Source organism: Megascapheus bottae, chromosome 3 (assembly GCF_031878675.1).
Source record: "Megascapheus bottae isolate mThoBot1 chromosome 3, mThoBot2.hap1, whole genome shotgun sequence".
In the NCBI taxonomy this organism is placed as follows: domain Eukaryota; kingdom Metazoa; phylum Chordata; class Mammalia; order Rodentia; family Geomyidae; genus Megascapheus; species Megascapheus bottae.
In genome coordinates this window covers 63,064,831-63,080,879 of record NC_143511.1, presented here as the reverse complement: position 1 = coordinate 63,080,879, position 16,049 = coordinate 63,064,831, and the positions used below count along the sequence as shown (strand labels likewise).

The 16,049-nt window shown below is 45.3% G+C and overlaps 1 protein-coding gene across 1 annotated transcript in view; it reads left to right on the top strand.

The window, feature by feature from the left end:
- Positions 1-16,049, top strand: part of Anks6 (ankyrin repeat and sterile alpha motif domain containing 6) — a 55,469-nt gene that overhangs the window by 27,624 nt on the left and 11,796 nt on the right. Inside the window, exons 10-12 of the mRNA XM_090330312.1 lie at positions 778-931; positions 2,649-2,815; positions 15,079-15,262. Of these exons, the coding sequence (XP_090186438.1) occupies positions 778-931; positions 2,649-2,815; positions 15,079-15,262 (505 nt within the window). The remainder of the gene's footprint in view (positions 1-777; positions 932-2,648; positions 2,816-15,078; positions 15,263-16,049) is intronic.

Below are 16,049 nucleotides of genomic sequence, written 5' to 3'. Positions count from 1 at the left end.
GGGAGTGGCATTCACTCCTCCCAGATGACTTCTCGGGCTCTGAATTCTCTTTTGGAAGCCACCATTCAGCCCACTGCAGCCTTTATGCTCTACTGAGCCTGCTGTGTGCCTAAGAGAGGGCTGGGTCCCCAGGAGGCTGCCCCGCCCCCAAAGGCCACAGTAAATGCACACTTTCCTAAGTTGTGGTGGGGGCCGTGCTGAACGCCCAGGGTGCAAGGAACAAGCTCAGCCTGGACCGCCTCGGCCAGGAGGCTTCTGACCCAGGACTGCAGGAGCCGTGGTGTACAGTGAGGAGGGCCATTGGTAGTGGGCACGCAGGCAAAGGCCCTGAAGCACAGAGGGGCCAGGCAGGAACCAAAGCATAGGCAAAGACAAGATCAGAGCATCTGGAGCAGATCTGGTTGTAGACGACATGACCAGAGTACTGGCACTGGGATGGAGGGCTTGAGACAGGCTGGGGCAGCATGACAAGCAGCCTTGGGTGCCAAGAGATGATCACCAGCCCAGGTGGGGCTGAGGGATGAGTTTTGTCATGGATGACATGGGGCCTTCCTAGTCCTCTTGATGAATGGCAGAGTCAGGCCTTCTTCCCAGAAGGCCCCGGTATGCGGTGGAAGGCAGGTGGCCCGTAGAAGCTGGTGACCTGGCGTCCAGCTTGAGCGTCCAGATAGAGGAAAACTCCACCCAGCGTGAAGCTGCTAGGCAGGTGGGCACTGGTGCATCGTGTGTATGCAGGAGGCAGTGCCCGCCCTGACCACACCCACCCTGTCCTTGCAGGGCCCCACCAGGCCTGTTAAGTTCCCCAGCCTGACCAGAAGCCCAGCCTCCCCCACCAGTTCCGGAAACTTCAGCCACTCTCCGCACTCCTCTGGGGGCTCCAGTGGAGCAGGCGGCATGAGCAGGCACAGTGGGGACCTGCATAACCGTTCAGGTGAGTGGCGGCCAGGCTGCCTGGGGAGGTGACACAGCTGCCCCCGCCCCCCTGCTGTCCACAGATAGTCCTACAACTGGCCACACACAGGTGACTTCTTGGGTCATAGATTAACATCTCAGGATTGTTTTTATACATTTTCTTGGCATGAGGATAAAGAAGAAAGGAAATAAAGTCCATGATGCTTTTCACCAGGTAAAAGTTTGCTAAGGAAAATGCAAGTCATTTCATGGTGTTTAAAATCTTTGAGGTTAAACCTCGGAGGGCTTCCATTCTGCCCCTTCATTGAACCGATGAAGACACAGAAGTTCGGAGTGGGCAATTATGTGTGAAACCAGAATGCCCTCCAGTTGTTCTGGCACTGCAGCATATCTCTCAGTCCTTCTGGGACACCCAGGACTGTCTAGAGCCAGCTGGCTGGAAGGACTGTGGCTTTAGGCATTGCATAAGGAGAATATGTTTCTTCCAGAAGAGCCAAAAGACCAAAAAAGGTATCATCTCACCCACCAAGGATCAGCATTGACATTTAATGTATGTCTCTGCAAAACATTTTTATGCATACCATGAATATTTATAAAAGTGCAATAATAATTTATTGAGCACTCCACCAGGCACAGTGCCAGGTTGTTTAAATCATTCATCCCCTTCATTTGTGGATTATCTTCTTCCATCCAGTAGACGAGGAAGCTGGGTCTCAGGACAGTCAAATGACTTGCCCAAGGTCACACTGTTCTGCCAGCAGAGACGGAATAAACTGCAGGGAGAGCCTGTCCCCTCACCGTACACCTTCATCAGGTGTAAACTGCTCTGTACCTGTTTTTCTACACATCTGGAGATTGTGAGCTCCTTAGGTCAAAATGCAGATACCTGCAGCAAGTGTGTGTGTGTGTGTGTGTGTGTGTGTGTGTGTGTATGTGTGTGTGTTTTGGAGCTTGAACTCAAGGCATGGGCACTGTTCCTGAGCTTCTTGTGCTCAAGGCTGGTGTTCTACCAGTTGAGCCATGGTGCCATATCTGGTTTTGTTGGTAGTTTAGTACAGATAAAAGTCTCATAGACTTTCCTGCACAGGTAGGCTTTAACAACAATCCTCAGATCTCAGCTTCCTGAGTAGCTGAGATTACAGGCGTGAGCAGCCAGTGCCTGGCCTTTCAGTTTACGTCTGTTCAGTGATTTCTTTAGCCAGAGCTGCGTGGATCCAGAGTGGCCAGCTCAGTTCATATGCAGTGCCCTCTGGTGGACATGTGGGCTTGTGACAGCACCTGGCATGTGTGTGCTCCACGAGTACCAGCTGTCTTCCCTGGCCCTAGGTATTACCACTTTCTCCCTTTCTTTCCTAATAACTCTTGGTTTCCTGAAGACCAGGTATACCCAACTCCCTATAGGGAGAGGAAAAATGGAAACTGAGCCTGACTCAGGGAGCAGGCCACTCTGCTAACCATAGAATTAACAATGGCATGGGCTGCTTGAAGATGCACTGAATCTCACCCCTCCTGGCTTTGGCCACCTCTTACTGTGATGCTCTGCTGCATGGAAGTCTCTGCCCACAGCACCTCAGCTCCCACCCAGAACACTGTTGTGGTCAGCTGACTCCAAGCCAAGCAGGGAGGGCCTGTCTGCAGCATGTGGTTCCACTGAGCCCGCACACCCCGGTTTCCTCCCACCTGTGTCACAGTGAGCACTTGGTCCCTGGTGGTCATTCTTGTTTCTGTCTCCTCAGGTGGCAGCATAGACAATGTCTTGTCCCAGATTGCTGCACAGAGGAAAAAAGCAGCCGGATTATCTGAACAGAAGCCCAGCCAAAGGTCAAGTCCTGTGGGGCCAGCACCAGCCCCCAGCTCAGCTGAGCTTCCAGTCTCCCCTGCCACTTGCAGTGCTCCCAGCAAGGTGCTTGTTTCATGTCAACTCCTTCTGCTCCTGCTCATCCCACTTGGTTTTCCCACTATGTCCCATGTACTAGGAAGCCTGGGCTATGTGGATGGGGCTGAAGTTAGCCTGGCCTTTTCCAGCCCACTGACCCTGGGCTTTCTGCAGAGCACTGAATCTGTCATCCTACCTCTGCTCTAGGGGAGGATACGTTCATCCTACCTCTGCTCTAGGGGAGGCGCTGGAGATTTGGGGCCAGGCACACCCCAGGTCCCTGCAGGACTTGTGTCTCATTGTGCCACTGTCAAGAGTGTGGGTAGTAGGAACAGAGTTCAGGGGTGGCCTGCTGGATGGATGCCGACTTCAGCTCACCAAGCTGTTCCCCAGCCTCAAGATTTATGCCTTGATGGATATGTGAGAAATTCTCTGTGTTCTGCTTAGTCACTGTTAGCTATATAACTCTCCTTATTTGGGGTTCTTTGTGCAATAAGAGCTCCATAGTTAGCTTTTTTTTTTTTTTAATTTAGCTCTCTTTCTCTACACATTAGCTTACTATTCTAGATTATTTGTGTAAAGGACCCATATAATTAATTTCCTTTGAGCACTTAGCTATTGGGATATTTTGGTACATTTTCTTTTTATCAGTAAGAATCATTGTATAATCATTGTCTTTCTATTTTTGCATTTTCTGCTAGGAAACTCACAGCTACTTCTTTTTTTTTTTTTTTACAATTTTTTTATTGTAATTAATAGAAGGGTTACATGATATTTGCCAGATAGAAGGTGCATTAATTCCCATACATTGATACCCTTTCACATGTCTTGGTCCCCATTTCCCTCCCCCCACCCCACCCCTCATCTTGTTTTCCCCCGTTCCCTATCCAATTTCAGATAACCAAATCCAAATATATCCAATATATCAGGTAACAAAGTGAGATAGTGTAACAATATGAGATAAACAAGGGACAGCAAAAGTGATAAGAGATAACATAGTACATTAAGGACAACAATCATTCATTATATGGCTTATGTTTACATCATATTTTAAATGACAAGTTTAACACACAATTGTTCAAGGAGGGAATCTCTAATTACAATCTCTGGGACTTAGTCTTTAGAACTTAATCAAAATTAGGCTAAGGGTTTGTATGTCATAGAAACATATCAATTTATGAAATAAAACATTATGTCTATAGAGTCATAGGTTTTTATGTCTATATAGTTATGTTTGTATTTCCATTACCATGTCCATAGCTTTGGGTATGCAGTTATTGAGTCCTCGCTCTTGTACTCTTTGGATTTAATAGCCGCATATTAAGGATACCATGCGCCTTTTGTTCCTTAGGTCTTGACTTGTCTCACTCAACATGATTTGCTCTAGATTCATCCACTTCCCTGCGAATGCCATTATTTTATCTTGTTGTTGGCATGTAGAATTCCATTGTATATATGTACCACATTTTCTGTATCCATTCATCTGCAGTAGAGCATCTGGATTGTTTCCATCGCCTGGCTATTGTGAATAGTGCAGAGATGAACATAGTTGAGCAGGTGACTTTATAATATCCTGGGTCATGCTGTTCAGGATAGATGCCCAGAAGTGATATGGAGGGATCATAGGGAAGGTCTATTTTCAGTTCTTTAAGGAACCTCCACACTGCTTTCCAGAGTGGCTGAACTAGTCTGCATTCCCACCAGCAGTGTAGTAGGGTTCCTTTTTCTCCACAACCCCGCCAGCAACTGTCATTGTCTGAGTTTGAAATCTTGGCCATTCTTGTTGGGGTAAGGTGGTATCTTAGGGTTGTTTTTATTTGCATTTCCTTTATGACCATAGATGATGAACATTTTCTCATATATTTTTCTGCCATTTTAATCTCTCCTTCTGATAGGTCTCTCTTTAGTTCCCTTGCCCATTTAGTGAATGGTTTATTGGGTTTTTCAGGGGATTAGTTTCTTGAGTTCCCTGTAGATACTAGATATTAAGTATTTGTCAGATGTATTGTCGGTGAATATCTTTTCCCAGTTGGTTGGCTGACTCTCTACTTTTGCGACTATGTTTTTATCTGTACAGAAACTTTTTATTTTTAGGTAGTCCCATTTATCGAGTCTTTCTCCAATCTGTTGTGACCCTGGGATTCTGTTCAGGAATCTGTTGCCTGTGCCTTTGAATTCCAGTTTCTCTCCTACTTTATCATGTAGCAGTTTCACGGTTTCCGGTCTGACGTTGAGGTCTTTGATCCACTTTGAGTTAATGCTTGTGCATGGCGAAAGGCTAGGGTCAATTTTTAGTTTTCTGCATGTGGCTGCCCAGTTTTGCCAGCACCAATAATTGAATAGACTGTGTTTGTTCCATTGTATATCTTTGGCTCCTTTGTCAAATACAAGTTGCCTATAGGTATGTGTTTCTATTTCTGGGTCTTCTATTCTGTTCCACTGATCTTCTGGTCTGTTTTTGTGCCAGTACCAAGCAGTTTTTGTTATTATGGCTCTATAGTAGAGTTTGAAGTCTGGTATTGTAATACCACCAGCATTGCTCTTTTTGCCTAGAATTGTTTTGGCTATTCTAGGTCTTTTCTTGTTCCATATGAATCTTTGGATTATATCTTCAATTTCCGTAAAGAATGTCTTTGGGATTTTGATGAGGATTGCATTGAACTTGTATATCAATTTTGGCAGTATAGCCATTTTCACTATGTTGATTCTCCCTAGCTATGAGCATGGATGTCTTTCCATTTCCTAGTGTCCTCTTTAATTTCTTTCATTAGGCTTTTATAGTTTTCATTCAATAATTCCTTTACATCTTTGGTTAAGTATATTCCTAAGTATTTTATTCTTTTTGGGGGCTATTGCGAATGGGATCATTTTCTTGATTTCGCCTTCTGTTTGTGTATTGTTGGTGTACAAGAAGGCTACTGACTCCTGAAGAATGATTTTGTATCCTGCCACTTTGCTAAAGTGGTTTATTAATTCTAGAAGTTTGGGAGTGGAGTTTGTTGGGTCACTCAAGTAGAGGATCATGTCGTCTGCGAATAAGGATAGTTTAATTTCTTCTTTCCCTATGTGGATCCCTTTGATGTCCTTTTCTTGCCTTATTGCTCTGGCTAAGGGTTCCAGCACTATATTGAAGAGAAGTGGAGAGAGTGGGCATCCCTGTCTAGTTCCTGATTTTAAGGTGAATGAATGGTTCCAGTATTTCACCACTTAGTATAATACTGGCTGTAGGTTTTTCACATATGGCTTTCACTATTTTGAGGAATGTACCTCTTATTCTTATTTTTTCTAGTGCTTTCAACATGAATGGATGTTGTATTTTTTTTTTTTTGCCAGTCCTGGGCTTGAGCTCAGGGCCTGAACACTGTCCTTGGACTTTCTCAAGGCTAGAGCTCTACCACTTGAGCCTCAGCACCACTTCTGGCTTTTTTTCTATGTATGTGGTACCGAGGAATCGAACCCGGGTCTTCATGCATGCTAGGCAAGCACTTTAACCACTAGGCCAAACTCCCGGCCCCTGGATGTTGTATTTTGTCAAATGCCTTCTCCGCGTCCAGAGAAATTATCATATGATTCTTATCCTTAACTCTATTGATATGATGTATTACATTGATTGATTTGCGAATGTTAAACCAGCCTTGCATTTGTGGGATGAAGCCCACTTGATCATAGTGTATAATTTTTTAAATTTGTTTCTGGATTCTGTTGGCTAATATTTTAATGAGTAGTTTTGTGTCCGTGTTCATTAGAGAGATAGGTCTGTAGTTTTCTTTTCTTGTTGGGTCTTTCCCTGGTTTGGGGATGAGAGTAATATTAGCTTCATAAAATGAGTTTGGTATTGCTCCTTCTGTTTCTATTTCTCAGAAGAGTTTCAAGAGTATTGGTGCTATTTCATCTTTAAACGTCTTGTAGAATTCCACAGTGAATCCCTCTGGACCTGGGCTCTTTTTGGTTGGCATTTCCCTGATTGCTTCCACAATTTCGTTGTAAGAAATTGGTCTGTTCAATTTGTTTACCTCATCGTTGTTCAGTGTGGGTAGTCTATATTTATTTAAGAAATCATCCATTTCTACTAGATTTTCTTGTTTCTTTGAATATAGGCCCTGGTAGTACCTATTCATTATGGACTGGATTTCTTGGGAATCAGTTGTGATTGTTCCCGTGGGGTCTCTAATCTTGTTTATTTGAGTCTCCCCTTTCCTTTTTTGATTAATCTTGCCAAGGGTATGTCTATTTTGTTTACTCTTTCGAAGAACCAACTTTTTGATTTATCAATTTTGTGTATACTAGATCTTATTTCAATCTCTGAAATTTCTGATTTTATTTTTGTTATTTCTATCCTTCTAGCTGTTTTAGAATTAACTTTTTCTTGCTCCTCTAGGTGTTTCAGTTTCTTTTTTGGGTAATTTACATGCTCTTCTTCTGTCTTTTTAATATGCACTCCTAGTGCAATAAATTTGCCCCTGAGAACTGCCTTTGCTGTGTCCCATAAGTTCCTTTGTGATGTCTCTTGATTGTCATTACATTCAAGGAAGTTTTTAATTTCATTTCTGATCTGATCTGTTATCCAGGAGTTATTCAGAAGTGTGTTGTTCAGTTTCCATGTGATTGAATGTTTTTTGACTTTGACTGCATTGTTCAGAATTAGTCTGACTCCACTGTGGTCTGATAGGATGCATGGGATTATATCAGACCTCTTGTATCTGCTTAAGTTTTCTGTATGAACTATTATATGATCTATTTTGGAGTGTGTTCCATGTGCTGCTGAGAAAAATGTAAAAAGTTTCGCCGTTGGGTAGAAGACTCTGTGTATATCTGTTAAGCCCAGCTGGGCTATGGTGTCGTTTAAGTCAATGGTGTCTTTGCTTAACTTTTGTTGAGTTGACCTGTGGTTTGTTGAGAGTGGTGTATTGAGGTCTCCCACAATGATTGTGTTTGAGTCTATCTTGTTCTGTAATTCTAAAAGAGTTTGTTTGACGAATTTGGGTGCTCCCGTGTTGGGGGAGTAGATGTTTATAACTGTAATATTATGGGCATGGATTGTACCCTTTACTAATATATAATGGCCGTGTCTATCTTTATGTACTGATTTTACTGAGAAGTTAATTTTGTCGGGGATTAAGATTGCTACTCCTGCTTTTTTGCATGATGCATTGGAGTGGAAAATTTGTTTCCATCCTTTCACTCGGAATTTGTTTCTGTCTTTGGCAGTGAGGTGTGTCTCTTGGAGGCAACATATGGATGGGTGGTGTTTCTTAATCCAGTCTGCTGCTCTGTGTCTTTTGATTGGATTGTTCAGCCCGTTCACGTTTAGGGAGATTATGGAGAAGTGGTCAGTGTCCATTGTCGTTATTTATTTTTACTTCTAGGTTTCTTTCTCTCTCTTTTTTTCCCCTTTTGTGTTTAGTGAATTATAGATATTTGCTTCTTGATGGGGGTTCTTGATGTTATACAGTTTGTTCTCGATTAATTAGTATTCTTTGTAACGCTGGTTTAGTGTGCATGTATTCATAAAGCTTCTCTTTGGAGTGAAATATTCTTGTTTCTCCCTCAAATGTAAATGCTAGTTTTGCTGGATATATCAGTCTGGGTTGGCAGTTGTTGGTCTTCAGGACATCAATGATGTTTTTCCAAGCTTTTCTTGCATTTAGGGTTTGCATGGAGAGATCTGCTGTAATTCGAATTTTTTCCCATTGTAATATAGCTCCTTCTTTGTTTTTGCAGCATTTAAGATCAATTCCTTGGTATTCAGGTCTAATGTCTTTACTATGATATGTCTAGATGAGTTCCTTCTAGGATCTTACCTGTTTGGGGTCCTGAAAACTTCAATAATGTGAGTATTTTCCCTTTTGAAGTTGGGGAAGTTCTCTGCTATGATTTTGGTGAATAAAGGTTGCATACCTTTGTCCTGAAATTTGGCCCCCTCCTCAATCCCTATTGTACGAAAATTAGACTTCTTTGCTGCATCTGCCAGTTCCTGGAGCTCTCTCTGGTAGATTCTGACTGATTTTTCCAAGGTGGCGATTCTCTGTTCCAGCTCTTGTGTTTTATCTTCCGTTTCTGATGTTCTATTCTCCATCTCCGTCAATCTGCTGCTTAATGCCTCCATTTTTGCTTGAAGTGTGGACACTGAGTTGATCATGTCTGCTCTGAGGGTATTAATCTTTTCTTCCATTTCTCTTTTGAATTCGAGGAGCTCTTTGGTGCTTTCCTGCTTATGTTCCTGGAATTGTTTTTGGAGTTCTGTTTTAATCTCTTTAGTCATGTTCACAATCATCTCCTTGAATAGGGTCATGTTTCGTGTCTCTTCAGGTGTCATTTCTTGGGATGGTGACATCTCTCTCATCCCTTCGTTCTTGTTACCCCTTTTGGGCTTTGCGTGGGACTTTGATTATTTATGTATGTCGTAATTCGTCTTTGTGCTCTCCTCGGCATCGAGAACTGCTGTTGTAATTCGCTCTGTGGTCAGTAGGTAGCGCTCTTTACTTGGATTGGGACTGGTGGTTCTGGGAATATGTGAATACCTGTGGTTCTTGGCCAAATTGATTCCTCTGCTGACTAGGTCAGAGTTTGCAGTTTTTGCAGGTGTTCAGCCTGTTCCCAGAGGCTGTGTGCTGCTGCACGACTAGCTCTCAGCCCAACCAGTGGCCTCACAGTGGGCCGTGGGATGGATCTGTGAGCTTCAGTCTCAGCGTGCTGGGCGGATGGTTGGTTTTCCTGTGCTGCTTCTAGGGACGGGCCCCAGGCCAAGGGTCTGGGGTTTGGGAGTTTCCAGGGGCTCTCAGCAGGACCAGCAGATATCTGCTCTGTTCCCAGGGGCAGGGCCCAGCTGAGGATGTGGGCTCCAAGGGCGGAGCCGCCTTTCTGATTCTTAGAAGGCCAGCGTGGGTGCTGGTCGGCCCTTCAGTTCCCTGCTGCTTTTTCAGAGAGTCTGTGACTGTGGGGGGCCCCTCGGTGCTGTCTTGCTCAGGATTCCCAGCTGGAGGATGCCCGGCTCAAGATTTGAGGGGGACAGATGCTGGCTCCTATTTTCCCCGCACACCCCACGCGCTGTTGTAAGACAGGGTCTCAGCACCCCCCACTCTCCAGACCCAGTGGCCTGGGAGAGGAACCTGGTGGGCGGGTGGGAGCTGGGACACCTCTGCCTCCCCTGGTGGGGTGCTGGGTCTTAGCGTCCGCCTGCCTGTCAGTCTCCAATCAGAGGCCTGGGAGAGGAACCTGGTGGGCGGGTGGGAGCTGGGACACCTCTGCCTCCCTTGGTGGGGTGCTGGGTCTTAGGTAGCCTGCCTGTCAATCTCTGAGGGAGGGGGCTGTTGAGGGAAGGGACAGGATTCTAAATTCCTTGCTCCCCTGCTCCTGCCAGTCTTTCTCGGGCGGGGTGGAGGGGTCTGAGTTAAGTTCTGCTTAACTCAGCACCAGCTCTGCTTTCCCGATGGGTTTGGGGACCCGCTGTGCTACTCACGCCTCTGCATTCGTCTGTGGGTGCTGCACGGTGTTGGAGAATCCTTCACTCCCCTCGTATCTTCGCCGCCGCCGCCTGTGTTCCGCGTCTGGGTTCCGCTGCTTCTGCGGCTCGCTGGCCCGGTCCAATGCTGGTTTCTGCAGCGGTCGGGGCTGCCCGGCCCGGCGCCCTCCACCGCCGCTTTTCAGGGCTCAGAACCGGTGAAGAGTGGGGGAGGGGTCCTCGCGTTCCGAATTCTTTGAGAAAGTTGGATGTGAGCTTTATCTGGATTTCTTTTCCGGTTTGAGTCCTTCTCCGTTGCTTCTTGAGTTTGTTGTTGTGGATTTCTTAAGGTAATTGACGCGTGGGACTCCCTGGTTCTCTCTTTTTGTGAGAGAGAGCTCGGCAGCGTCGCTATTGTCTCCGCGCCATCTTCCGTTCTCACAGCTACTTCTTAAAGTAAGTCTGCTCTGGACATAGTTTTCTTCTCTGTTGTCTAAACTTTTGTTTGTCTCCAGATGATTGTAATGGATGTGTTAGATCTTAGCTTCTTTTAGTCGGTGTTGGGAATAGACAGGTGTATATGTTGTAAATTGTGTTCATCGTTGTTTCACTTGGCGTACCTGTCATGTGTAGTTTGTGTGCAGATATGTCCCTGTATATATATTCCTGACACAAGTGGGTTGTGTGAAAAGATGCTTTCAGGAAAGGTGGAATCCAGTGTTTTCCCTGATACCTCTACTGTAGCCACGTGCTGTAAGCATGGCTTGCTGTTCAGAACTTCAGGTTTGTGGGTTTTGCCTTGGCATGACTGACTGCCATTCTCAGGGCTTGGGGGATCTGTTTTTCTCTTGAGAGAGTGGGTCTCACCCAGCCCAGCTCTGGGCTCTCAGGAACCACTGCCCTAAATCAAAGGACAACAGGAGTGGGCTTTCTGTCAGAGGCTCCAGCAGTAATGGAGATATGAAGTGCTTTTCAAAGGCTCCCTTAGGAAGAATTAGAAATTAGTCTTCACAACAGGAGCCTCCTGCATCTGTTTTTTGTACTTTGCTTAAGACAAGCGGCTCACTGAAATGGTGGGAAGAACACAGGGCTGGCTTCCCACACGTTCAGCCTTTGGGGACTCTGGAAGGGTGGGGTGGGGATGGGCCTCCATCTTGAAGCTCTCTGGAGGCCCCAAAGGCCAGGGAGGAATCAGTATCAGTTTCCTCTTTCCACCGTACCGTGGTTTTAAACAAGAAGCACCGATGGAACAGGAGCCTGGGGTTCTGGGCAGCTCTGAGCTGGAGAGTCACTCATCTGCCTGGTTATCACCTGGAGTAGCCATGGACAGATGGCCAGGCGTGCACCTGGTAGTGGCTGAACACCAGCCAAGCTGTGAAAGGATATACACACACCGCTGCCAGGAACATGGAAGCTGTGAGGCGGAGCGTGGGGCAGTGGGCAGTGAGTTTAGTCATTCTTCTGCACCAGGGATGTGAGACAACTCTGGTGTCTGTGAGAACCCCGTGAGAGTCCTGGACCACCCTATCTTTACCCATTCCTTCCATATCAGTCCCAGAGGTGCTGCCCTCTGAGGAGCACGGATCATCCTCAGCAAGTAAAGTCCATATTGGAAGAAGGCAGGGAGAGAATTGTTAGGAGTACAGAAGTTTGTTGGCGATGCCTTTTGGGTGGGGGGGTCATGTCTGTCTGCTCTGGAGTTTACTGTGGAAAAGGGTGTTGACAGATTGCCACCACTGGCCTTACTTCCTGATAGAAAATCTTTTCAACTTTCCTGTCCAATACACACGATGGCCAACTGTTAGCAAAAATTACAAGAAGAAAAACTCAAAACACAAAGCTGTGATGTGAATAAGGTAGTATAGCAGACTTATTGGAATGATCAGGCAGAGAGTTTACATAGCTGTGACTAGCATGACCAAGGCACTCATGGAAAGTACAAGTGCAAGATCACACGAGTAGCTTTCCTTTCTCCTTCTCCTCCTACTCTTCTTCCCTTCCATCTCCTCTTCCTCCTCCTCCTCTTCTTCTTCTTCTTCCTATTCTTCTACCTCCTCTTTCTCCTTTTCTTCTTCTTCCTCTACCTCTACCTCTTCTTCTTCTTCCTCTTATTTAGTCTTTTTCTTCTCCTTCCTGAGTATTAAACTCTGGGGTCTGCGGCTTGCTATGCAAGGTGTTTACGCTACCACTTGAGGCACACCCCAGTCCTCTCCCTCTAGATAGAATGTTGAACGTTTGCACAGCAATTCTTCACTACCTTTAACAGATATCTCAAATTTGACACACAGCCAAGGATCAAATGGGTCGACTTGAAGACAGATAAAAGTTACCCTAGCTAAAACACAAAGAAGATTTTTTTGTAATCCCTCAAAGAACAGTTGGGAAGGGAAGGGGGGAAAACAAGATGATTGGCAGGGGGTGGGGGAATGGAAATGGGGACAAAAATGTAAGGGGTATCAATGTGTAAGAAGCAATGCACCTACTGCCTGGCAAATGTAACTGTAATGCCTCTATACATTACCACAATAATAAAAAAGAACGCAGTATAACAGACTTCCGGGCCAGTGCTCTAACATACAAGAAAAAAGGGAGAAGGAAGAGAGGAACAGAAGGATTAAATAATTGCCTTCAGCACATGATCCTGAGCCATTTAAGATCCAATTCATCAGAGAAATGATGGCTCATAATTTGTCCAAATCAGTGACAAATGGGAATCCATTCAGAGCACAGTAAACAGGAAAAATATACTACATTCAAACTTGTGAAAAGAAGGCAAAGAGAAACACTGAAGGCAGCCAAAATAAGAAGAAATCACATACCAAGAGCCAAAAACAAGCAGACCTGTCAGAAACCATGCAAAGCAAAGGCAGTGACGGGACATCTTCAAAGGGCTATAGGAGAACAGAGCCGTGCTGCTCCATGCAGGGAAAGGTGAGAGCCATCTCCTCTTTGGTTTTTCAGGAAGAGATCATGTAGCGTCGGTATTGCTTCCCTCCCCCCTACTTGTTTAATAAGATTTATTCTCTAGGTCTGCCATTTTCTCTTTTGGAAGGTTTTAACTTACAAAAATTAATTCTAACTGAAGAAATAAGGTTCTGGCCAGGTGCTGGGTGGCTCCTGCCTATAATCCTCGCTACTCAGGAGGCTGAGATCTGAGGATGAGGATTCTAAGCCAGCCCCGGCAGGAAAGTCTGTGAGACTTATCTCCAGTAAAGTACTGAGAAAAAAGTGGAAGTGGTGCTGTGGCTCAAGTGATACGAGTACTGGGCTTGAGCAAAAGAAGCTCAGAGTCAATGTCCTGGCTCTGCATTCAAGAAAGGAAAAAAAGGGAGGGGGGGTGGGAGGTTAGCCTAGTGGTAGAGTGCTTGCCTAGCATGCACGAAGACCCAGGTTCGATTCCTCGGTACCACATACATAGAAAAAAGCCGGAAGTGGTGCTGAGGCTCAAGTGGTAGAGCTCTAGCCTTGAGAAAATCCAAGGACAGTGCTCAGGCCCTGAGCTCAAGCCCAGGACTGGCAAAAAAAAAAAAAAAAAAAAAAAGGGGTGGGGGCAGCAAGGAGAAGGTGGGGGGAGAGAGAAGACAGGAAGGAAGGAAGAAGTTAGTTCTATACAGGACTACTTTAAATTCCATGTTTCTTCTTGAGCAAGACTCGTATTCTGCATCTTGCAAGGAATTGCCTCATTTGTTGGATTTGCAATATAGAGTTAGCAGTTTTCCTTTATTACTGTTTTCAAGTATGGAGTCAGAAGGGCAATATCTGCTTACCATTGCTAATATTGGTGATTTGTGACCTCTCTCTCTCTAGGGGGATCAATCTGGCTAAAGGTTTATTAATTTTCTTGATATTTTCACTGGACCAACTTTTTTTCCATCATTGTTTTTGTTTTCAGTTTCATTTTTGTGGTTACCTATAATTTCTTTCTCATTAATTTGGATTTTATCTTTCTCATATATTCTCTTTAGGCATCTTCCTTTCTCTTCTTTTCTTGGGAGGCGGTAATAAGGTGAGACTTTTTGAGACAGGGTCTTACTATGTAGCCCAAGCTGGTCTCATTATCTTCCTTCCTCAGTGTCGTGAGTGCTTATAGGTATATGTCACCATACTTGCCTTCTCCTTTTCTAGTATAATGATACTAGTTGACTGCTAGGTGCAGATTTTCCTGTTCCTTACCATTTTAACGTATTATTTTAACTATTAAAATGTTTATTTTTTCTCTCCCCTTGAGAATTCCTCCTTGGCTTATTATTTAGAAGTATTTATTTATTTTATATTATTATTATTATTATTTTGGCCAGTCCTGGGCTTGAGCTCAGGGTCTGAGCACTGTCCTTGGACTTTCTCAAGGCTGGAGCTCTACCACTTGAGCCTCAGCACCACTTCCGGCTTTTTTCTATGTATGTGGTACCGAGGAATTGAACCTGGGTCTTCATGCATGCTAGGCAAGCACTCTACCACTAGGCCAAACTCCCGGCCCCAGAAGCATTTATTTTTATTTTACAGTCATTTGAGGGGTTTTCAGAAATTGCTGTTACTGATTTCTATTTTAATTCCATTCCAGTCCTACTTCATTCTTCTGTTCTTAAGGGTGTTGAGTCTGTTTTAGGCGGGAAGTATGATTCCTGTTGGTGAGTTTCCCGCTTGCTTGTACTTGAGAACAAAGTGTTATGTTTCTGCAACCTGGAAGGAGAGGTTCTGTAATGGCAGCTGGCTGTGAGTCTCTATTCTGTGGGTCATTAGAACAGTGCGGATGTCCCTTAACTGTGCATTGGTTTGTTTTATCTTCCCACTCCATCCGTGTTCTCTCACTTGGCTTTTGAAGTTCTCAATTTGTCTTCCCTCCTCTCAGAAACCGGACACCAGCACTCGGCCTCCATCTGGAACTTCTACCACCTCCAAAAGCACCTCCCCCACCCTTACGCCCTCCCCCTCTCCTAAAGGTCACACAGCAGAGTCCTCCGTGTCCTCCTCCTCCTCCCATAGGCAGTCCAAGAGCAGCGGGGGCTCCAGCAGCGGCACCATCACAGATGAGGGTGAGTACACTGGGGTCCCCAGCCCCAGCTGCTCCTTGCCACCTGGCACCCCAGCCACCCGTGCCCAGCTTCATGGACAAGAACTTAAACAAACATGGCTCCCTTGTTTCTGTTCTGGCTCCTGGGGATTTGGTTTTATGTTGGTACTAGGGCTTGAACTCAGGGTCTCTTGACCTTGATGTTTTTGGTTCAGACTGACACTGTATCACTTGAGCCATAGCTCCACTACAACTTTTTGCTTGTTATTTGGAGACAAGACTCTCTTTCCTGTCGGAGCTGACTTCAGACCAGGATCTTCAAATCTCAGCCTCCTGAGTACCCTGGATTGCAGGTGTGAACCATTGGTACCCGGCTCATTTTGTGTGTTGTCCTCGCTGTGGGAGCGATGTGGTAACTCCCACATGTAGTTTTTGGATGTTGGCTCACATATACACCTGTGGAACTGCTTGTCAGAACATCTACTTTCCCTGAACCATGTACAAGTCAGGATTTCTTTTTGTGTGTGTCATGGGGCTAGAACACCGGGCCTGGGCACTGTCCCTGAGCTCTTCAGCTCAAGGCCTCCGCCCTACCGTGGAGCCAACCCTCATGTCCAGTTTTCTAGAGGTTAATTGGAGATAAGAATCTTGGGTCCTTTTGTGCCCGGGCTGGCTTTGAACCCTGATCTTCAGATCTCAGCCTCCTGAGTAGCTAGGATTATAGGTGTGAGCCACCCACATCTGGCTATTTTCTTCCTTTAATCTTGACTGCTCTGATCCATACCTTTCTCCTGTGGCCTTTGCCGCAG